The 21585-nt window shown below is 34.5% G+C and overlaps 1 protein-coding gene across 5 annotated transcripts in view; it reads left to right on the top strand.

Annotated features, from left to right (window-relative positions):
* The window catches only part of SPOCK3 (SPARC (osteonectin), cwcv and kazal like domains proteoglycan 3), a 706138-nt gene extending 685984 nt beyond the window's left edge, over positions 1–20154 (top strand). For all 5 annotated transcript variants that reach the window (XM_027866933.1, XM_027866928.1, XM_027866929.1 and 2 more), the window contains 3 exons: positions 9547–9609; positions 13119–13259; positions 19976–20154. In XM_027866933.1, the coding sequence (XP_027722734.1) occupies positions 9547–9609; positions 13119–13259; positions 19976–20154 (383 nt within the window). The remainder of the gene's footprint in view (positions 1–9546; positions 9610–13118; positions 13260–19975) is intronic.
* Positions 20155–21585: the final 1431 nt, after the last annotated feature.

Here is a 21585-nt window from a genome sequence, read left to right on the forward strand (position 1 = left end):
CCTAAAAAGCAAAATTGGCCAAATAGAAAAGGGAAGTCCAAAAGATTACTAAAGAAAATACTTCCTTAAAAATTAGAATGGAGAAATTGGAAGCTAGTGACAATTTGAGAAATCAAGGCATTGTAACAGTCATCCAAAAGAATGAAAAAACAGAAAAGAACGTGAAATATCTCATTGGAAAAACAACTAATCTGGAAAAAATCCAGGAGAGAGAACTTAAAAATCATTGGGCTGATAGCTGTGATCAAAAAAAGAGGCTTGACATCATCTTTCAAGGAATTATCAAAGAAAACTGCCCTGATATTTTAGAACCAGAGGGCAAAATAGAAATTGAAAGAATCCACTAATCACCTCCTGAAAAAGATACCCAAAGCAAAACTCCTAGGAATATAGTAGTCAAATTCCAGAATTCCCAGGTCAAGGAGAAAATATTGCAGGCAGCCAGAAAGAAACAATTCAAGTATTGTGGAAACACAATCAGGATAACACAAGATTTAGCAGCTTCTACACTAAAGGACTGCTGGGCATGGACTATGATATTCTGGAGGGCAAAGGAGATAGGATTACAACCAAGAATCACCTACCCAGCAAAAGTGAGTATAATCCTTCAGGGTAAAAAATGGTCATTCAATGAAATAGGGGACTTTCAAGCATTCCTGAGGAAAACACCAGAGCTGAATAGGAAATCTGACTTTCAGATACAAGACTCAAGTGGAACATGAAGAGGTAAACAGGAAAGATAAATCATAAGAGACTTATAAAGGTTGAACTGTTTACATTCCTGCAGGGAAAGATGGTATTTGTAACTCATGAGTCCTTTGTCAGTATTACAGTAGTGGGAGGAAAAAAAACTTATATATATATATATATATATAGATAGATAGATAGATAGATAGATAGATAGATAGATAGATAGATAGATAGATAGATAGAGGGCACAGGGAGAGTTGAAGATGAAGAGGTGATATCTGGAAATAAAATTAAGGTGTGAGAAAGGATTATACTGGGAGAAAGAGAAAGGGAGAAGTAGAATGAGGTATATTATCTCACATGAAACAGTCAAGAAAAGGCTTTTACAGTGGAGGGGAAATGGGGGAAGGAGAGAGTGAATGAGTGAATCTTATTCTCATAAGATTTGGCTTAAGGAGGGAATTCCATACACAATGGGGTAGTGAAATCTATCTTACCATACAGGAAAATAAGGGGTTAAAGGGGCAAGAGAGCAGGGGGTTGACAGAGGGGAGGGCAGATTGGGGGAGGGGATGATCAAAAGCAAACACTTCTGAGGAGGAACAGGGTCAAAAGAGAGAATAGAATAAATTGGGGGTAGGATAGGATGAACGGAAATATACTTCGTTTGTCACAACATGACTATTATGGAAGTGTTTTGCATGACTACACATCTGTAACCTGTATTGAGATGCTTGCCTTTTCAATGAGAGTGGGTGGGGAGGGAGGAAGGGAGAAAATTTGTAACCTAAAATTTTAAAAACACGTTAAAATTTAAAAAATAATAATTAAAAAACTAATTTTACCTGTAATTTAAAAAAAAAGTAAAAACAATGTCATACTGCAGTTAAACCTGGCTGAAGGCTTTTTTTCCCCACACATTTTTGTATAGATTGATTCAAGTTTATCAATATTTGTTTTTCCTAAATTTCATCAACACACTGAGTATATATGTTTTAAAATTGGGCTCATAAGCAAAAGAGAATTTTTTTTTTTAAATTTAGATAACAAGTGTGTATTATTTGAAGCTTGGTTTCATTGGTTGGCTTCTTTGAGTGACTGAAATGTGCTGTTCTTCAAAAAAAAAAATCTAGATTTTTTTGTTTTTCCTTCATTTTGACCACATAAGGTTTCAACAATATGTGATTTCATCAAAATTACTATGGCTTTTACTCACATAGATGACAACCTCTACAAGCTTAAGTAATTGACTTAATCATTTATTCTACCTAAAATTCCAGTCAATGTTAACCCAGTCACTAGTGATATGTCTTCCCATATTAAAATATGCAGGTACTGGAATCACCAGCATAGAGTCTGCCACTTGTCTATATCTGAACCTTTGAACTTTTCCAGCTTCATGGCATGTGACAGAACTTAAGATATACTTATGAACCCCCAGAAATCTCAGTGCACTTCCATGCAATGGAATAGAACTTTAATAGATAGTCTTGGGCATAGAGGGTCTAAGAGAAAACTAAATGGTAGAGTGAAGTGCATGCTGGACTGTCAGTTGGGAACACCTGAGACAGTCCTGCTTCAGATGCTTACTAGTTGTATGACCCTTGACAAATCACAACCTCTCACTTCCTCAGTTTAATCACTGGTAAAATAAGGATAATAATAGCAACTATATTAGACACTTGTTGTGATACTCTAATGAGATAGCATGTATAATATGTTTTGTAACCTCAAAAACATTAAATGAATGACTGCTTTGATGATGTGAAAAACACCTACAGAGTAAGGGACCTTAGTTTCTCATTCATGCCACCTCATTTTATTTTTTTTTTAATTTTCACATTAGTGATGCAATAAGGAAGAATTAGAATGAATAGGAGAAACCACAAGAAAGAGAAAACAAAATAAAACAGAAGAAAAAATAATAGCAAATGGTATGCTTTGATCTGCATTCAAACTCCAGAATTCTTTCTTTGGATGTGGATAGCATTTTCCATTATGTGGCCTTTGGAGATGTCTTAGATCCTTGCAATGCTGAGAAGGGCTAAGTCTATCAATGTTGTCATTGCACAACATGGTTGTTACTGTGTACACTGTTCTCCTGGTTCTGCTTACTTTGCTCAGCATCAGTACATACAAGTCTTTCCAGGTTTCTCTGAAGTCAGCCTACTCTTCTTTATATCACAATAATATTCCATTATATTCATATACGACAACTTGCTCAGCCATTTCCCAATTACTGGACATCTTCTCCATTTCCAGTTCTTTGCCACCACAGAAATAGCTGCTATAAATATTTTTGTACATGTGGGTCCTTTCCCCATTTTCATGATCTCTTTGGGATATAGCCCTGCAAGTGCTATTGCTGAATCAAAGGGTATGAACATTTTTATAACCCTTTGCACATCATTCCAAATAGCTCTCCAAAATGGTTAGATCAGTGCACAACTTCACCAACAATGCATTAGTGTACCACTTTTCCAACATCTTCTCCAACATTTCTCATTTTCTTGTTTTGCCATGTTGGCCAATCTGATAGATGTGATGTGGTGAATCAGAGTTGTTTTGATTGGCATTTCTCTAAACAATAGTGATTTAGAACATTTTTTCATATAACTATATATGGCTTTAATTTCTTCATCTGAGAAGTGCCTGTTCATATTCTTTGACCACTTATCAATTGGGTAATGACTTCAATTTTAATAAATTTTTCTAAATTTTCTGTATATTTTAGAAATGAGCCCCTTCTTAAAGACACTGGTTGTAAAAATTCTTTCCCAATTTTCTACTTTCCTTCTAATCCTGGTTGCATTGGCTTTGTTTGTGCAAAAACTTTTCAATGTAATGTGATCACAATTGTCCATTTTGCGTTTCATTATGCTCTTTATCTCTTTTTTGCTCATAAATTCTTCCATTCTTCATAAATCTGGCAGATAAACTATTCCTTGCTCTCCCAGTTTGTTTATACTATCAGCCTTTATATCTAAATCATGAACCCATTTTGACCTTACTTTGGTATGTGGTGTGAGATTTTGGTCTATGCCTAGTTTCCACCATACTCCTTTCCAGTTTTCCAAGGAGGTTTTGTCAAATAGTGATTTCTTATCCCAAAGCTGGGTCTTTGGGTTTATCAAATAATAGATTCTTATAGCAATTGAATAGTGTTTCTTGCATATTTAACCTATTCCAATGATCCACCACTCTATTTCTTAACCAGTACCAAGTAGTTTTAATGATTGCTGCTTTATAATACAATTTAAGATCTGGAATGGCTAAGCCACCTTCTCCTGCATTGCTAGTTTGATTGGTATGGCACTGAATAAGTGAATTAGCTTAGGTAGAATTGTCATTTTTATTATATTAGCTCAGCCTATCCATGAGCCACTGATGTTTTCTTTTTTCTTTTTTTTCTAATTGTTTAGATCAGACTTTAACTGTGTGAAAAGTGTTTTGTAATTGTGTTCATATAGTTCTTGGATTTGTTTCCATAGGTAGACTCCTAAATAGTTTATAATGTCTACAGTAACTTTAAATGGAATTTCTCTTTCTATCTCTTGCTGTTGGGCTTTGTTAGTAATATATAGAAATGACAATGATTTATGTGGGTTTGTTTTATAGCCTGTAACTTTGCTAAAGTTGTTTATTATTTCAAGTAGTTTTTTACTTGATTCTCTAGAATTCTCTAAGTATATCATCATATTATCTGCAAAGAGTGATAACTTTGTTTCTTCTTTGCCTATTCTAATACCTTCAATTTCTTTTTCTTCTCTTATTGCTAAAACTAAAGATTCCAGTATGATATTGAACAACAGTGGTGATAATAGTCATCCTTGTTTCACCCCTGATCTCATTAGAAATGCTTCTAGTTTGTCTCCATTACATATGATGCTTACTGAAGGTTTTAGGTAATTGCTATATATTATTTTCAGGAAGACTCCATTTATTCCTCTGCTCTCTAGCATCTTTAATAGTAATGGGTGTTGTATTTTGTCAAAAGCTTTTTCTGAATCTATTGAGATGATCATATGGTTTCTGTTAGTTTTGTTGTTGATATGATCATTTATGTTGATAGTTTTCGTAATATAGATATATTAGGAATTTGATAAATTGAGAGTTTTCCTAATATAGAAATACAGAAAAAAATAGAAATATTTCCTGATATTTCCTAATATACATTCCTGGTATAAATCCTACCTGGTCATAGTGTATTATCTGTGTGATAAATTGCTATAATCTATTTGCACATACACATACACACACATGTATAATTTTTACATCTACATTTATCAGGGGAATTGGTCTATAATTTTCTTTCTCTGTTTTGACTCTTCCTGGTTTAGGTATCAGCACCATATTTGTATCATAAAAATAATTTGGTAAGACGTTTTCTTTGCATATTTTCCCAGATAGTCTATATAGTATTGGAATTAATTGTTCTTTAAATGTTTGATAGAATTCACTTGTAAATTCATCTGGCTCTGGAAATTTTTTCCTAGGGAGTTCACCAATGGCTTGTTCAATTTCTTTTCCTTTTTCCTTAGATGGGGTTATTTAAGTATTTTACTTCCTCTTCTGTTAACCTGGGCAATTTTTATTTTTGTAAATATGTATCCCTTTCACTAAGATTGTCAACTTTATTGGTATACAGTTGGGCAAAATAGTTCCTAATTATTGTTTTAATTTCCTCTTCCTTGGTGGTGGATTCATCTTTTTCATATTTGATACTGGTAATTTGGTTTTCTTCTTTCTTTTTTTAAGTTAAATTAACAAAAGGTTTATCTATTTTATTGTTTTTTTTTCATAAAACCACCTCTTAATTTTATTTATTATTTCAATAATTTTCTTAATTTCAATTTTTTAAATTTCTCTTTTGGTTGTTGGTAGTTCTAATTTGGTATTTAATTGAGGATTTTTAATTTGTTGTTTTTCTAGTTTTTTTTCAGTTATATGTCCAATTCATTGAACTCCTATTTCTCTATTTTATTCATGTAATCATTTAGAGATATAAAATTTCCCTTACAAACTGCTTTTGCTGCATCCCATAAGTTTGGGTATGTTGTCTCATTATTGACATTCTCTTGAATGAAGTTATTGATTATTTCTATGATTTGTTGTTTGACCCAATCACTTTTTTAGGATTAGGTTATTTAGTTTCCAACTAATTTTTAGTCTCTCTTTCCATGGCCCTTCATTACATATAATTCTTTTTTTATTGTATCATGATCTAAAAAGGATGCACTTAGTATTTCTGACTTTCTCCATTGGATTTTGAGGTTTTTATGTCCTAGTACATGGTTAGTTTTTGTGTATGTGCCATGTCCTGTCAGGTAAATAGTATAGTCCTTTCTATTCCCATTCAGTTTTCTCCAGAGTCCTTCCATACCTAACGTTTCTAAAATTCCATTCACTTCCTTAACTTCTTTCTTGTTTACTTTGTGGACAGATTTATCTAGTTCAGACAGGGGGAGGTTGAGGTCCCCTATTAGTATAGATTTGTTGTCTATTTCTTCCTATAACTCCCTGAACTTCTCCTCTAAGAATCTGGATGCTATTCCATTTGGTGCATATATATTTAGTAATGATATTACTTCATTGTCTATGGTGCCTTTTAGCAGGATGTAGTTTCCTCACTTTTCTCTTTTGATAAGATCCATTTTTGCTTTTGCTTTTTCTGAGATCAAGATTGCTACTTGTTTTTTTTTTATTTCAGCTGAAGCATAATATATTCTACTCCAGCCTTTTACCTTTACCCTGTGTGTGTGTCTCTCTGTTTCAAATGTGTTTCCTGTAAGCAGCACATTGTGAGAATGTGGTTTTTAATCCATTCTGCTATCTGCTGACTTCTTATGGGAGAGTTCATCCCATTCACATTCACAGTTATGATTATGCTCTGTGTCTTCTTTTCCCTCATCACTAGTGTTTTGCTTTTGACCAATGCCTCCCTTAGTTCTGCCTCCCATCTATTAGCTCCTTCCTTTTTCTCCCCTTTTACCCCTACTACTTCTTCACTCTCTTCTGTCCCCCCTCCCTTTTCTTTTCCATTTTCCCTCCTACTTCCTATAGGGCAAGTTAGATTTCTATATCTAACTGATTATGTTATTCCCTCCTTGAGCCAAATCTTATAAGAGTAAGGTTCAAACAATGCTCATCTACCTCCCTCCTTTCCCTCTACAATAATGGGTTTTTCTGCCTTTTCCAGTAATGAGGGGATAGAAAATTCCTCTGATATAACCCCATTACAGAAGATTACAACTCATTTTGATAAATGTTTGAAATGTAAAACCAGAAAAGTGATCTGCTGAGAGATTGGGAAGTAAAATCCAACAAATAACCTTAATTCAGAAATCTCCAGAATTGAAAATTAAAAATCTGACTGATTCAATATGTTTTCCATATTTTCTCATTAGTTTTAAATTTTCTTTATTTATTTATTCATTTATTAGACCAATAATTTTCAAATTGTCTCTCCTGGATCTATTTTCCAGGTCAGTTGTTTTATCAATGAGATGTTTTACATTTTCATCTATTTTTTCATTCTTTTGTTTCTGTTTGATTGCTTCTCACTCTTTCATAGAATCATTATCCTCCATTTGCCTAATTCTAATTTTTAGCAAATTGTTTTCTTCTATTAGATTTTGAATCATTTTGCATTTGGCCCATTTTACTTTTTAGGAAATTCTTCTCTTCAGTGAGTTTTTGTGCCTCCTTTTCCATTTGGTCAATTTTACTTTTTTAAGGAGCTATTCTCTTCAGTGTATTTTTTTCCCTTCCATTTGGCCAATTGAATTTTTTAAGGACTTGTTTTCTACAGTTTATTTTTGTCCTTCCTTTTCCAAGCTATTGACTCTCATTTGTATACCTCTCTTTTTTTTCCAATTTTTTTCTTCTACCTCTCTTATTTGACTTTTAAAATCCTTCTTGAGCTTTTCCAATGAGGCTTTTTGGGTCTCAAACCAATCCAAATTCTCTTTTGAGGTTCCATATGTGAGTTTGTTGACAAATTGTCATCTTCAGAATTTCTGCCTTGATCTTTACTGTGCCCATAATAAAAATCTATGGTATGTTTCTTTTTGCTCATGATGTTTGCTCATGTCCTGGTCTTTAAAAAAATGAACTCTCTTGTTGGGGAGCAGGGGACACTGACCCAAGCTTTTTATGCTGGGAGCCTGAAGTTTTGTCACTGACTTTGTGTGCTGGGGCCTCAACTGCTGGCAATTGGAGGCTGTAGGATTCTGGCAGCTTACTTTGTGTTGGGTTGGAATTGTCAATACTGGAACTCTAAGGGTAGGATTGGGTAGTCTCACCCCTAGAGGTTCCCTGCTCACCCAGACCTTTTTTTCCCTCCTTTTGCTTTCTTCAGCTCTTTTCAGATGTATGTTTTGCTGCTGAGGGATGTTTTTCCACCTGGGGCTTTCCCCTTTGGAGCTTCATTTCCCAGAGTTTTGCTGAGGCACTGGTAGACTTGGTTGCCATAGAATGTAAAGGCACTTGGTTTTCCAAGCTGGTTTCCACTTGTTCCCCTGACCATACTGAGACACTTGGGGGGGTCTTGGTGTTGATGCTTGACTGCTCTGCCACCTAGGGTTCAGGATCTTCCCTAGTATGCTGAGTTGAGACTTTTCATTAGCTTGCTGGTATGCCTCTCCTTGTGTACTGTTCCCCTTCCCTGTGGGCAAGTGAGGACTTTCCCATTAATCCCTCAAGCTACCTGGGCTACTGGACTGCTGCACCCCATCTTTCAGAGGTTTTATAAGGGATAGTTTGAGTGACTTACTTTTACTCTGCCATCTTGACTCCTGGAAGCCCATACCACCTCATTTTAGAAATAAGAAAACTGAAGCTCACAAACTGTGTCCAAGGTCACTCAGGAGGTGAAATTATATTTGCAAATCAGGCTTGTTTAATAAGGTCAATAATGAGAATCAGGCTAGGATATCAATTTTCAGTGAATACAGTGGTAAATCATAATGAAATAGACTGTTTATGCCTTAAGCTTTGTATTTACTCTGGTCCATAATTGTTTCAAATTTTTCTTTCTAACTTTAATACTGAAACCTCAAATTTAATATTCAGTTAGAAACTTTCTTCTTCATGAAAGTAGTCATCTTTCAGAATGGAAAAATATACTGTGCTGGAATCAAGAAGACTCATCTTTCTGAGTTCAAATCGGGCCACAGACACTTAATAGCTATATGACCCTTTGCAAATCACTTACGTCTGTTTGCTTCCATTGCCTCATTTATAAAATGAGCTGGAGAAGGAAAGGGCAAACCACTCCAGTATCTTTGCGAAGAAAAGCCCAAATGGGGTCATGAAGAGTTAGACACAAGTGAAATGACTGAACCACAACAACAAAGGCAACCTAATTATAATAATGTTCATACTTGAAATAGTTTCTGAAAATGGCAGGTGTATAAGAGGTGCCCGATCAGATCAGTTCAACACTAGCAAAATGAAATGGGATACAGAGGTATAATTATCCAAATTATTCAAAGAAATCATATATTTTTGCTTCTAATTTATCTATATATTACTAACTACAAAATCTTTTCATCTCAATAAAAAACTTACCACATTCCATTCATACCTCAGTTCATTTTTCCATTTCTTTTTTCTTATGAATAGGAATTTTTTTAATGTTTTAGATGATGAATGATGGTGATTATGGTAAATGCAATGGCTTTAGATGATTTAAAAGTCACCCTAAAGGATTTTGAGGTGAACTATCCTAACAGCTGATATATGGGTCCTCTCAAGGCAAGGCAGAAGAAACTTGAAATCTTAAGAAAGCAGGCATTATGTTGTTTTCTCTTATCAACTATAATCCTTAAATTAACATTTTTAATGTCATTTCAGACCCACCTTGCCAAATGGAGCTCAGCAATATTCAGAAGCAGCCAGTGGTAAAGAAGCTCCTAGGTGAGCAATAGATCATTCTTTGGACAACTTTATTATTTACATAAATAACCCCAGGGAAACAGCAACATAAAATCAATACTAATCCAAAAAAGACAGACCACATTAAATTTCTGCAACAAAATTTATGAAGTTTTTGAAAGCTATTAAATTTACTTTTATTACCTTGCTATTGAAAGATATTACATCTTTTTATTACCCTAATATAACACTCATTTTGAAATTTATTAAGTATAAAAGAACCTTAATGTTAAAGCTAAAACATCAACAAAAACTTTAATTCTAAGTCCATTCTTTGATTGTATTTTAAGAGATTATGGTTAAGGGATACCTAAATATTTTAGGTATTTAGATCCATTGTTTATTTTTGTAAATTAAAAAAGATAGTCTTAGTAATCTCTGGAATATGTACATATTTTTAGTGTTTCTCATCAACATATATCAATCCCTAAATTATTTTCAGTTATTTTTCCAATGTGTAACCAATATACTCAGTAACTTATCTGTAGTACCATAAATATATCTGGATACTTATGATATTTTCATTTTATTTTAAATATCTAAATTGTAATACTATATGTTTTTTGGTTGTGTCGATCAGTTCAATTAATTAAGAAATTAATATGTCTACTAGGAGTAAGGTATTGTGTTAGAAATCATATGTGCTTATATAAACAATATAATCTTTGCTCTCAAGAAGCTTATATTCTTTTTGCAATCATGTGACTTTTAAATGAGTTGTATTTTAATGTGTTTCCTCAGTAACATACAACCTATAGACTTTGATGAATATGCAGTCCTTAAGGTGAAAGACATTTGTGTCTTCCATATCTGTAATAGAAAACATTAAGAATTACAAGGCAAAGGATCATGATGGTAATGAAGTTAATGATGTCAATAAATAAAACAATTTATATGATGTTAATGTAACCATAAGGTCTTTTGGTATTTCATCACAAAGGAAATGGCTAGTGGTCTTAAAACAAAATTTCTCATGATCCCTCTCATTTTTGTCTGTTTTCAGGGGAAAAATAGTGGCATATTTGACCCATATGCTGTAACTGCCTCCTGATAGAGGTTTTCCTCTCAAATTGAGTCTATCTGTTTAATTCACCTCAAATGAGCAAATGTTCATTAGCCCAGCAAAAATGGAAAGAATTTTAGACTATTTAGATTTAACTGAAATATTAAAGTATCATGAAAGGGATATATATATATATATATATATACACACATATATATATGCTACTTTTACTAATATGTAGCTCCTTGTACTCTGTAGAGTCCACAAAACAGTGAAACAAACTCATTTAGAAGTCTTTATTGCTTCGAGTACTTATGTTTACAAAATTAAATCATCCTTTTTAGAATCAAAGCCAGCAATCCCAATGATTTTAATGACTCCATTTAAATAAAGCTATCAACATGTTAATTTACAAGTTTGCATGTATGGGCCATAAAATTCAGTTAATAGCACTTCCTAACCATCTACCATGTGCTAAGCACATAGCAATGAGGACACAAAAAGGGGCAAAAGACAATCCCTGCTGTCAAGGAGCTTACAAATGGGAATAAATTTCATATGTTCCAAGTATCAGGGTTAACTTTGGCCACCTCTTTATGAATCCACTATGAATTATGTTTCAACTTGATTCTACCTGTATCAATATATCATTTTGGTAAAAATAATTTTGGAAATATAACAGTTATTACTCCTGTGCCCTATTGAATGAATCAATTATGTAATTGAGTTAACTATCAGACAGTCAAAACAGTTAATCTAGTAATCTCTCAGTATCAAAAATAGTGCCAAAAATATTTGTTAAATGGATGAGTGGCTATATTACTGTGATAGAATGCCTTTAAAATTCCATTGAGCAAGATAGTACATAACACAGTGCCTCTTACATGTAATATAAACTTAATAAATGCTTTCTAATTGATTAAAGAACAGGTTCAGCATATCTGAGTTATTTGTGAAGTTTCATTATGTATTGTTATTCTTCAGCCCTTGCCCCAACCCTCAATTTGGACCTGTGCTTTCATCTCTGTGGGGAATTTCCTGCCTGGTTTGGAACTCTTCCTCACGTTCAGATTGTCAATCTGACTGTGATTTATAATCTTAAAGAGTTGTCTAAGCCATTGAGAGGTGAATGTATTTGTTCATTATCACAGAAATGATATTCTTAAATTAAGCAGATCTTAAATTCACTCTGAGATCATACCAAGCATATAGCTAATGTCAGCAGCACAATTAAAGGTCCAAGGTTGGGTTGAACATTGAATATTTGAAACATAAAAATCAAGGAACTTAGTTAGTCAATGATTCTAATTCATAATTCTTCCTTTTAAGAACTCTAAATTTAGTTGTTTTAAAGCTGAGGTGATGACATGTAGTTTAAACCTTCTAACATAACTTTCTCTATTATCTAAGCTGCTGTTTAATTTTTTTAATTGAGAATTATGTAAATTAAGGAAGCCATTAAACAGAATGAGCCACTTAAATTATGAATTTACAGTAGAAAACTCTCAGTGTAGAAATTGATTCTACTAGCATAGGTTTTAACCTATTACATTGAAAGAAGTTCTAGGAAGTTTGTGGAGGAATCTAGGTTAAGAGGTTTGCCTAGGGTGACACACCTAGTGAGTGTCACAGGTAGGATTTAAACCCAGATCTTTCTGATTCCAAGGCCCTGTTCTCTTATCCACTACTCCACATTCCTTTCAGAGGTGACAGTGGATAGAGTGCTGAACCTGGAGTCAGGAAGACCTCAATTCAAGTTCATCCTCTCACATTTACCAGCTATATGTTGCTAAGGAAGTCACTTAACCTTTGTTTGCCTCAGTTTTCTCAACTCTAAATGAGGATAATAATAGCATCTACCTATCAGGGTTGTTTTGAGGATAAAATGAGATAATATTTGTAAAGTTCTCTGCAAACCATAAAACACTATGTAAATGCTGTTTAGAATTGTTATTTCTGTCCTATGGGTAACATAACCACAACAGCCATAGCTAAAAAAAAATGCTGACGGTATCGTCAGTTTGGGGCAGGTAGGTGATTCAGTAAATAATGGGCCCAGAGTCAGGATGATTCATCTTCCTGAGTGGAAATCTGGTCTCAGACACTTACTAGCTGTGTGATCCGATCCAATGCAAGTCACTTAACCTTGTCTGCATCAGTTTCTCATCTGTAAAATGAACTAGCGAAGGAAATGGCAAACAACTCCAGTATCTTTGTTGAGAAAATCCCAAGTGAGGTGATAAAGAGTTGTACATAACTAGAAAACAACTGAACAAAACAGTTAGAGAACCTAAATTCAGATTCCTACCTCTGAAACTGACTAGCTATTTGACCTTGAGCAAGCATGCAACCTGGATGACTCCATTTTCACATCTGTAAAATAAGAGATTAGAGCAAATGATCTATTAGACCTCTTATAGCTCTCAATTCTATGAATGTAAAAGAATACTAATAACTTTAATTCATATTCTTTAAATGTGTTTCACAGGGCAGTACATCCCAATATGTGATCAAGATGGTTACTATAAACCAACTCAGTGTCATGGCAGTTCTGGACAGTGCTGGTGCGTTGACAGATATGGTAATGAGGTAACAGGATCTAGAACAAATGGTCCAGCAGCAGACTGTGGTAAGCAGATGTACATTGTAGTTATCCATTGTGCATAAATGAAGACCATTGCAAATAAGACTTAGGAAAGAAAGAACATCCTGAATAGGTAATAAATGAAATAGAATTCCACCAAATGATGCCATCCTAGTTTTCCAGGCTTTTAACACATTATTCTCTTCCATGCTTCCCATGATCCTGCTATACTGGATCCTACTCTTAGAAAACCTGATGAGCTCAAGTGCCACCTCCTACAGGAGGACTTTTCTGATCTCCTCAGCAACCAATGGAAGGCTACTTTCCATTGATTCATCATTTATCTTGTATATGCTCATATCCGTATGTTTGATGACTTCATCACACTGTAAGATCCTTAAGAACAGAGTTGATTTTTGTGTTTTCATTGTATCCCCAATGCTTAGCAAAACACCTAGTACATAACAAGCAGATGATGATAATAATGGTGATGATGATGATGATGATGATAAAAGGTATTATTGTAACAAAACAATGGCAACTATTGTAAAGCATTATAAAAATGTTGCTTTGGAAATATTATTTACAAACAAGTGCTTAATTCTTGAGTTATTGAAATCAGTTTGATAATGTATGAAGAATTTACAAACATTTGTCAAATGTCCATTGTGTGAAAACCATGATTGTAAGTATACAGGGATCTACAAATATTGAAAATGAAGCATTTTTGCTTCAAGAAGCTTATATTCTAATAGGCAATGAAATGAGCTAATATATGTAAAGTGTTTCTAATCCTTTAAGTGTTTCTTAAATGACTACTAGCTTTTATTATTAATAAGGGTAATTGAATTTTCCCACACATAAGTAAGGGCAAGAAGACCCAGGTGCTTCTAGGACAAGTTGAGAGAGAGGTTAATTTCAACTTGAAAGTTCAGGCTTCCTAGAGGAAACAGAGAAGGATTTCAATAGGATGAGACAAGAAAAGAGTACTTTCTAAGCTTGGGGTATAGCTTGTGTGAACATATTGAAGGTTGAAGATGAAATTGAAGGGAGGAATATAGAGTTCATCAAGAGGAATTGTATGACATGATTGGAAAGGTAGGTTGGTGACACTGTAGAAGAGATTAAAAGTATTTGTTTTACATTTAATGCTAATGGAAAGATCATGGGATCACAAATTAAAAGCTAGAAGGTACCTCAGAGTTCACGTAGTTTGACAAACCCCCTTACAACTTTACAGATGAGGAAATGGAGGTTCAGCTCAGATTAATGAATAAATGAAAAAAGTATGCATTAAGCAGTTACTACGTGATTTATAAAAGGCTAAACTGAGATGACCCATAGTCCTTGATTCAAAATGCTGCTCTCTTTCCATTTCCTTTTTGATCTTATGGTAAATGACAAAGGTTCTGAACTCAAATCATCTGACTCCAAGCCTTTTGGTCTACTACACTGACTATCCAATAAGTATTTGCCACTCCAGATGAATAAAGAGAGGCCTAGAGAGGAAGGTAAAGGGAATAACTACAAGTTACACAGGTAAAAAGCAACAGTTAGGATTTGAATTTTTATCCAGTTATTCCCATTGCACTATGTTTCCTTCTTATATAATGAATATACTTGAACAGGGAAATTACAGCACACTACAGAAATATTTTAAGAAAGTTACTGAACATCAATTTCATCTTACAACCTCACAGATATAGATTGGTTCTGACCCCTACAAGATGATGACCAAAGGCCATTATAGTTTCCATGAACCCTTGATAGCTTTGCACTTTGGAAAATATGAAATAGCACATCATACAGGAAATGTAAATGTCTCCCATTCCTCTTAAATCCAAAGGGCTTAGTCTATGTGCTAATGGGCTTGGTCAGTAAAGTGAAAGACAAGGCAAAGCCAAGCTAACAGAGTAAAAGCAGTGACTAGCTTAAGCTCTCCCACAAACCCCTCCAAATACCTGTAACAAATGACTCTAAACAAATTGTAGAGCAGTAGAACCCATAAAAAGACAGAGTGAAACAAATTTCCAGCCCAAGAAAGTCTGCAATATTGACAGAAAAGGTCTGTTGTGCTCAGCTGGGAGAGAAGCGCAGTTCAGCATGGACCATGCTGGCAAAGATGGGGCCCAGCAAACCCAGAGCAGGCCTCAGGGGACTTAATCAAGGGGAGCTGTGGTGGTTTCCAGAATTCTCAACCCATAAATGCCAAAGAAAGTCAGTGGGAAAGATCTGTCAGACTTGAGTGAGGGGAGTGTGGTCCAGCCCTGGCCCCAGCGCAGCCCCAGGTGGCATCTCAGTGAGAGCAGTTGCTTCTGGAGCTCTCAGCCAACAGAGGGTAGGGGGACTGAGTGGCTGATCAGAAGGGGATTGCAGTAGGGATCTCTTGGTGCTGAGGTAGGATTATCTTGCTTTGCCTGTGCTTCAGTCTGGGTCACAGTCCTTGGTGGCACTTCTAGGGCAAGGAGGAGTGCTGACACATCAGAACTTGTGGAAGCAGTGGAGGGGAAATCCCCTTCATAGTTCCAATGCAGAAAAGAGTGCTTGTGGTCACTCAAAGACCAGAGCATGGACCGGGATAAGAATAAACAACTCTGATTTGATCGCACCACCTTGGAAGAACTGAAAATTTACATGTCCCTAAAAGTATTACTGAAAACAGTTGCAAAAACTCCTGAAGCTTTCAACCATACACCCTCCATGCTGGAGGCAGAGCCCTACCTTAAAAAAAAAACAGTTTAAAAGTCAAATAATTGGATGGGAACACGAGCTAACAGCACAAAACATCAGACCATAGAATCTTACTTTAGTGACAAAGATCAAAACATACAACCAGAAGAAGATAAGGAAGTCAAAGCTCCCACTTCCAAAGCCTCCAAGAAAAATATGAATGAGTTCCAGGCCATGGAAGAGCTTAAAAAGGATTTGGAGAAGCAAGTAAGAGAAGTAGAGGAAAAATTGGGAAGAGAAGTGAGAGTGATGCAAGAAAATCATGAAAAACAAATCAACAGCTTGCTAAAGGAGACACACACACACACACACACACACACACACACACACAAAACACTGAAGAAAATAACACCTTAAAAATAGATTAACCCAAAAGACAAAAGAGGTCCAAAAAGTCAATCAGGAAAAGAAGGCCTAAAAAGAAGAATTGGCCAAATGGAAAGGAGGTCCAAAATTCACTGAAGAAAATAATTCCTTAAAAATTAGAATGGAGCAAATGAATGCTAATGACTCTTTGAGAAATCAGGAAATTATAAAACAAAACAAAAAAGAATTGAAAAAAATGGAATACAATGTGAAATATCTCATTGGAAAAACAAGTGACCTAGAAGTTAGATCCAGGAGAAATAACTTAGAAATTATTGGAGTACCTGAAAGCCATGATCAAAAAAGAGCCTAGACATCATCTTTCAAGAAATTATCAAGGAAAGCTGCCCTGATATTCTAGAACCAGATAGTAAAGTAGAAATGGAAAGAATCCACCTATCACTCCTGAAAGAGATCCCCAAAGGAAAACCCTTAGGAATATTATAGTCAAATTCCAGAGTTCCCAGGTCAAGGAGAAAATATTGCAAGCTTCCAGAAAGAAGTATTGTGGAAACACAATCAAGGTAACACAAGATTTAGCAGCTTATACCTGAAGGGATCAAAGTGTTTGGAATATAATATTCCAGAGATCAAGGCAGCTAGGATTAAAACCAGGACTCACTTTCCCAGCAAAACTGAATATAATCTTTCAGGGGAAAAATGGATATTCAATGAAATAGAGGACTTTCATGTATTCTTAATGAAAAGACCAGAGGTGAATAGAAAATTTGACATTTAAATACAAGACTCAATAGAAGCATGAAAAGGTAAACAGGAAAGAAAAATTTACATAAGAGATTTATTAAAGTTTAACTGTTTGCATTCTTACATGGAAAGATAATATTTGTAACTCATGAGACTTTTCTCAGTATTAGGGTAGTTGGAGGGAATACATACTATATAGAGGGCACAGGGTGAGTTGAATATGAAGGGATGATATCTAACAAACACACTTAAGAGGTGAGAGAGGATTGTACTGGAAGAAGGAGAAAGGGAGAGGTAGAATGGGCTAAATTTTCTCACACAAAAGGGGTAAGAAAAAGCCATTATAGTGGAAGGGAAGAAGGGGAAAGTGAGAGGGAATGAGTGAATCTTACTTTCATTGGATTTGTCTTGAGGAGAAAACAACATACACCGTTGGGTATGGAAATCTATCTGACCCTGCAAGAAAATAGGGAGGAAGTGGATAAGGTGGAGGGTGGAGATGGTAGAAGGGAGGGCAGATTGGCAGACAGGGTAATCAGAAGCAAACACTTTTGAGGAGGGACAGGGTCAAAAGACAGAATAGAATAAATGGGGGAGCAGGATAGGATGGACAGAATTATAGTTAGTATTTCACAACATTGCTATTATGGAAGTGTTTTGCTTGACTACACATGTATAATCTATATCAAATTGCTTGCCTTCTCAATGAGGGTGGGTAGGGAGGGAGGAAGGGAGCTAATTTGGAATTCAAAGTTTTAAAAATGAATGTTAAAAGTTGTTTTTTTGTGAAACTGGGAAATAAGATATAAGGCAATGGGGTATAGAAATCTGTCTTGCCCTACAGGAAAATACAAAAGGAAGGGGATAACAGAAGTTAGGAAGGTGATATAAGGGAGGGTAGATTAATGGAAGGGGTATTCATAACATATGCCATCTTGGGGTGGGGGGAGGGGAGAGGTGGGGAGAAAATTTGGAACTCAAAATCTTGTGGAACTGAATGTTGAAAACTATAAATAAATTAATTTATAAAAAAGAAATGTGAAAGATAAAAAAAAACACCTTGAAAAGAATTACTGCTGAAATAAACACATGCAAGGACAAGTACTTTTATGAGAAAAAGATATGTAAGAAAAGCAGATTTAATATTTTAAATTATATTATATTGATACTGTTTAGATGTATTTCCATAAATGAAACATTTTTTTGGGAAAGAGATGATAAATTTGTACCTAAACATAGTATATTGTGTTATGAAACTGCTCCTAAGTTTTCAAAGGCTGGGAGGCAAGAGTACTGGTCCTAAGAATTCCTAGCAAGCTGAAAGTTCTTAAAGAACAAGCCAAGTGACAGACTCTATTTCTGTGATTGAAGGATCAACAGCTGCCTCTGGTACTAGGTACATGGGGAAGGTCACCTACCAGTGCCCCCAGGTATTTTTCTTACACTATAAATTCCTGAGACAGTGCTGATCTTCATTGGTAGTAAAGATTCCTTTCCTGGAAGCTTTCTAAAACAATGGAATCACAGCTCTGGTTTAAAAACAAAAACAGGTTAAGTTCCAATATACAATATTTTCAAAATTCTATAGTCCACAACAAATTAATGAATTTCTTTATATAATGTCAGTACATGAAAGCGTCCTATGAAGGTGTTAATATATTGGAATCCATGTCAATGGAAGGAGTCTTCACAGGGATTAAATCACAAGTCTTTAATGTTCTGCATTCTAATTACAAATAAAGATCTTAGTATTTTTATTCATTTTGACCTATATAGCATTTTGTGAAAACCTTAGTTTTAGGTTAGTTTATTTTGTGGATTGAGGAAAGTTTTTTTTTTTTTTTTTTTTTAGAATTACACATATGTGTGTGTGTGTGTGTGTGTGTGAGAGAGAGAGAGAGAGAGAGAGAGAGAGAGTTTTAATGTTCATGGGAACATTAGGACATAGGGATCTAAGTGTTCTTATCTTATATAAGCTACTTAACATAGGGGTTCCTTCAAAGGAACTTCTTTTTCTTTTTTTAGATTACTGGTAACAATTTATCATCACCACCATCATCATTCTCACTATTCAGTAGAAAGAACACTAAATTTATATCCTTAGAAATGGAGCCAAGTTCTGCCTGCATTACTTATTAGCTGTGTGATCTTAGGCAAACTATTTTCACTGAGATTCAATTCTATCAAATGGGGAAAATGATTCCTACACTACCTGTTTCACAAGGTTGTAATGAGGCTTAGAGAAAATAATGTATCTAAAGAAAATGCTAAGTTTGAAAAGTATATATTATTATTGTTATTCATAAACTCTCCCTCCCTCTATTTGGTATGGGAGAAGAGGAAAGAGTAATTCATTTTTTCTTTTCAAGATTAACAGATACACTTTTCCTGTTCCATTTTGTCTATAACTATTTATATATTTTTTTTACCATTTAAACCAATTTGGATTTTATTATTTTCACTGAATTTATAGAACTATTTTAAATAGAATAAAGACACACTTTATTACTAATTCATCTGGAGATATTTTCTATAATACATGGCTTCTACTATCTTTTAAATTAGTGTTGCTATAATTACAGAAGTTGTGCCAGAAATGGATTAAAAAAAGTTGAAATGTCTCTATTGTATATAGCACATACTTCATAAGGTCATTGTGACATGAACCAATGCTGTTTGAGGAGCTTCCTGAAAACTGCAAACTATCATACAATTTTAAATGACAGCTGTTTAATGTCTTGATTTCCATCCTGAAATTATCGGTTGATTTAAATAGAGTCAATGTCATCCTACCAAATGATAGAATCAAGTGGACTTGTTTTTTTTAATTTTAATATAATTCTGTTCATTACTTTCATGATGTTGAATTTTCTGTGAATCTCTGGTATAAATCCACCTTAGTCATGTTGAATACTTGTTTAGATATTATTTCCTCAGTTGATCATGCTATTTTTTTTCAGTTATTGACTTAGAGACATCAGGAGATTTTGCCAGTGGAGATTTTCATGAATGGACAGATGATGAGGATGATGAAGATGATATGATAAATGATGAAGATGAAATTGAAGATGATGATGAGGATGAAGGGGATGATGATGATGATGATGATGATGATGATGATCATGATGGATATATTTGAAAATATCCATGGTCAATGAATTCTACTTTTCTAAAATTCACATGGTGATATTCCATTGAAAATTGCTCTGTTTCTTGAGATCAAAATGATTCTAAACTACATGTATATTTTGTATAATTATTTCAAATATTGCAGTTGGAGTCATAGACTTCATTTGTTTAAATAAGAATTATTTATAGGCTTTTGAGTTTTTATATGCCTCTGAGCAGAAGAAAACACATTGGAAGTCTAGCAAGAAGTAAGATATGATGTACTATTAAAAGAAAAAAAATATGCAAATCTTCATAAGGATAACCAAACTTTTTTTAAAAAGCTTTCCAAAAAGATTATTTGTCATAGTTTAGAACTGCATGTTGCCTCTTCAGAGATGTTCTGTTATGGGTTAAAGTAATTTTTACTTAACAATGGCTAGGCCCAGGGATTTTCCCCCTAATTATGTAGGACCTGATGATCAGCAATTATAGTGAAAATTGCCATGCCAAACTAGTGTCTCATAAACTAAAAGTAAGTCAAGGATGTGGAGGCAAGGTGGATTCTGTAGAGGAAAGCAACAGAGAGACTTGTAAAATCCTCCTTTGTGTTTACTCTCATTTTGGTTTTTAGTTGTGAAATGATCCTGGCTTAGCCAGGAGGTTGGACAAAAGCAGTAACATGGGATCTCATTGTGTTCCATCAAAATTAAAGTTTTGTGTGCTCTTTTTTATCCCACGTTAATGCCAATCTCATGTAGACTTATAATTTCCTCAGATAGCATGATCACTTCCCTTTCCCTGGTTTTCTTGAGCTCTCTAACCAGCAATTTAGCATAAGGAATTGGGCATAGGAAGACATAGTCAAAGATGCATTAAAAAATACCCTTCACATGGAATGGCATTTGTCCAAAAGCCAACTTTAAGCTGTTTTTTTTTCATCTTCAAGGAGAAAATTGCATTTTTGACTTAAAGTTCTGTCACTTTCAGTTGGTAGTAAAGAAATTAGAGAACATATTGTTTTAAGGTGCTTTGCAAACTAGAAATAGAAAGATTTTTTTTAGCACACATATCAATTTATGATTAGGCAATTGCTAAGCACACCCAGTTACCAAATTAATGCCAGTATAGGTACTGCTGTTGGAATAAAGAAAATGGGTTCATTTTCTTTTTTCTTTTTATCATGTAATTACCATGTGGACTAGATTATGATTCTCATGTAGAATAGCATTTAATAGTTATCTGTAGAGAAAATTACTTCAATCACTGTATTTATGTTAGCATGTTAATTAATTGTGTAGATATTTTGGAAATCCACCACCTTCATTCACAACTGACCTGTGGCTTTGTGCCCATGACCAAATTGGAGCTACCTGTTTAACATTACGTGACTGGTAATTTAATTTCAACAGTCAATCACAGGTTTCCCTAGTTTTCATCTGCAGTCAGTTCAAAGGAAAAT

This window comes from Vombatus ursinus, unplaced genomic scaffold, assembly GCF_900497805.2.
Source record: "Vombatus ursinus unplaced genomic scaffold, bare-nosed wombat genome assembly UNPS02014784.1, whole genome shotgun sequence".
NCBI lineage: Eukaryota > Metazoa > Chordata > Mammalia > Diprotodontia > Vombatidae > Vombatus > Vombatus ursinus.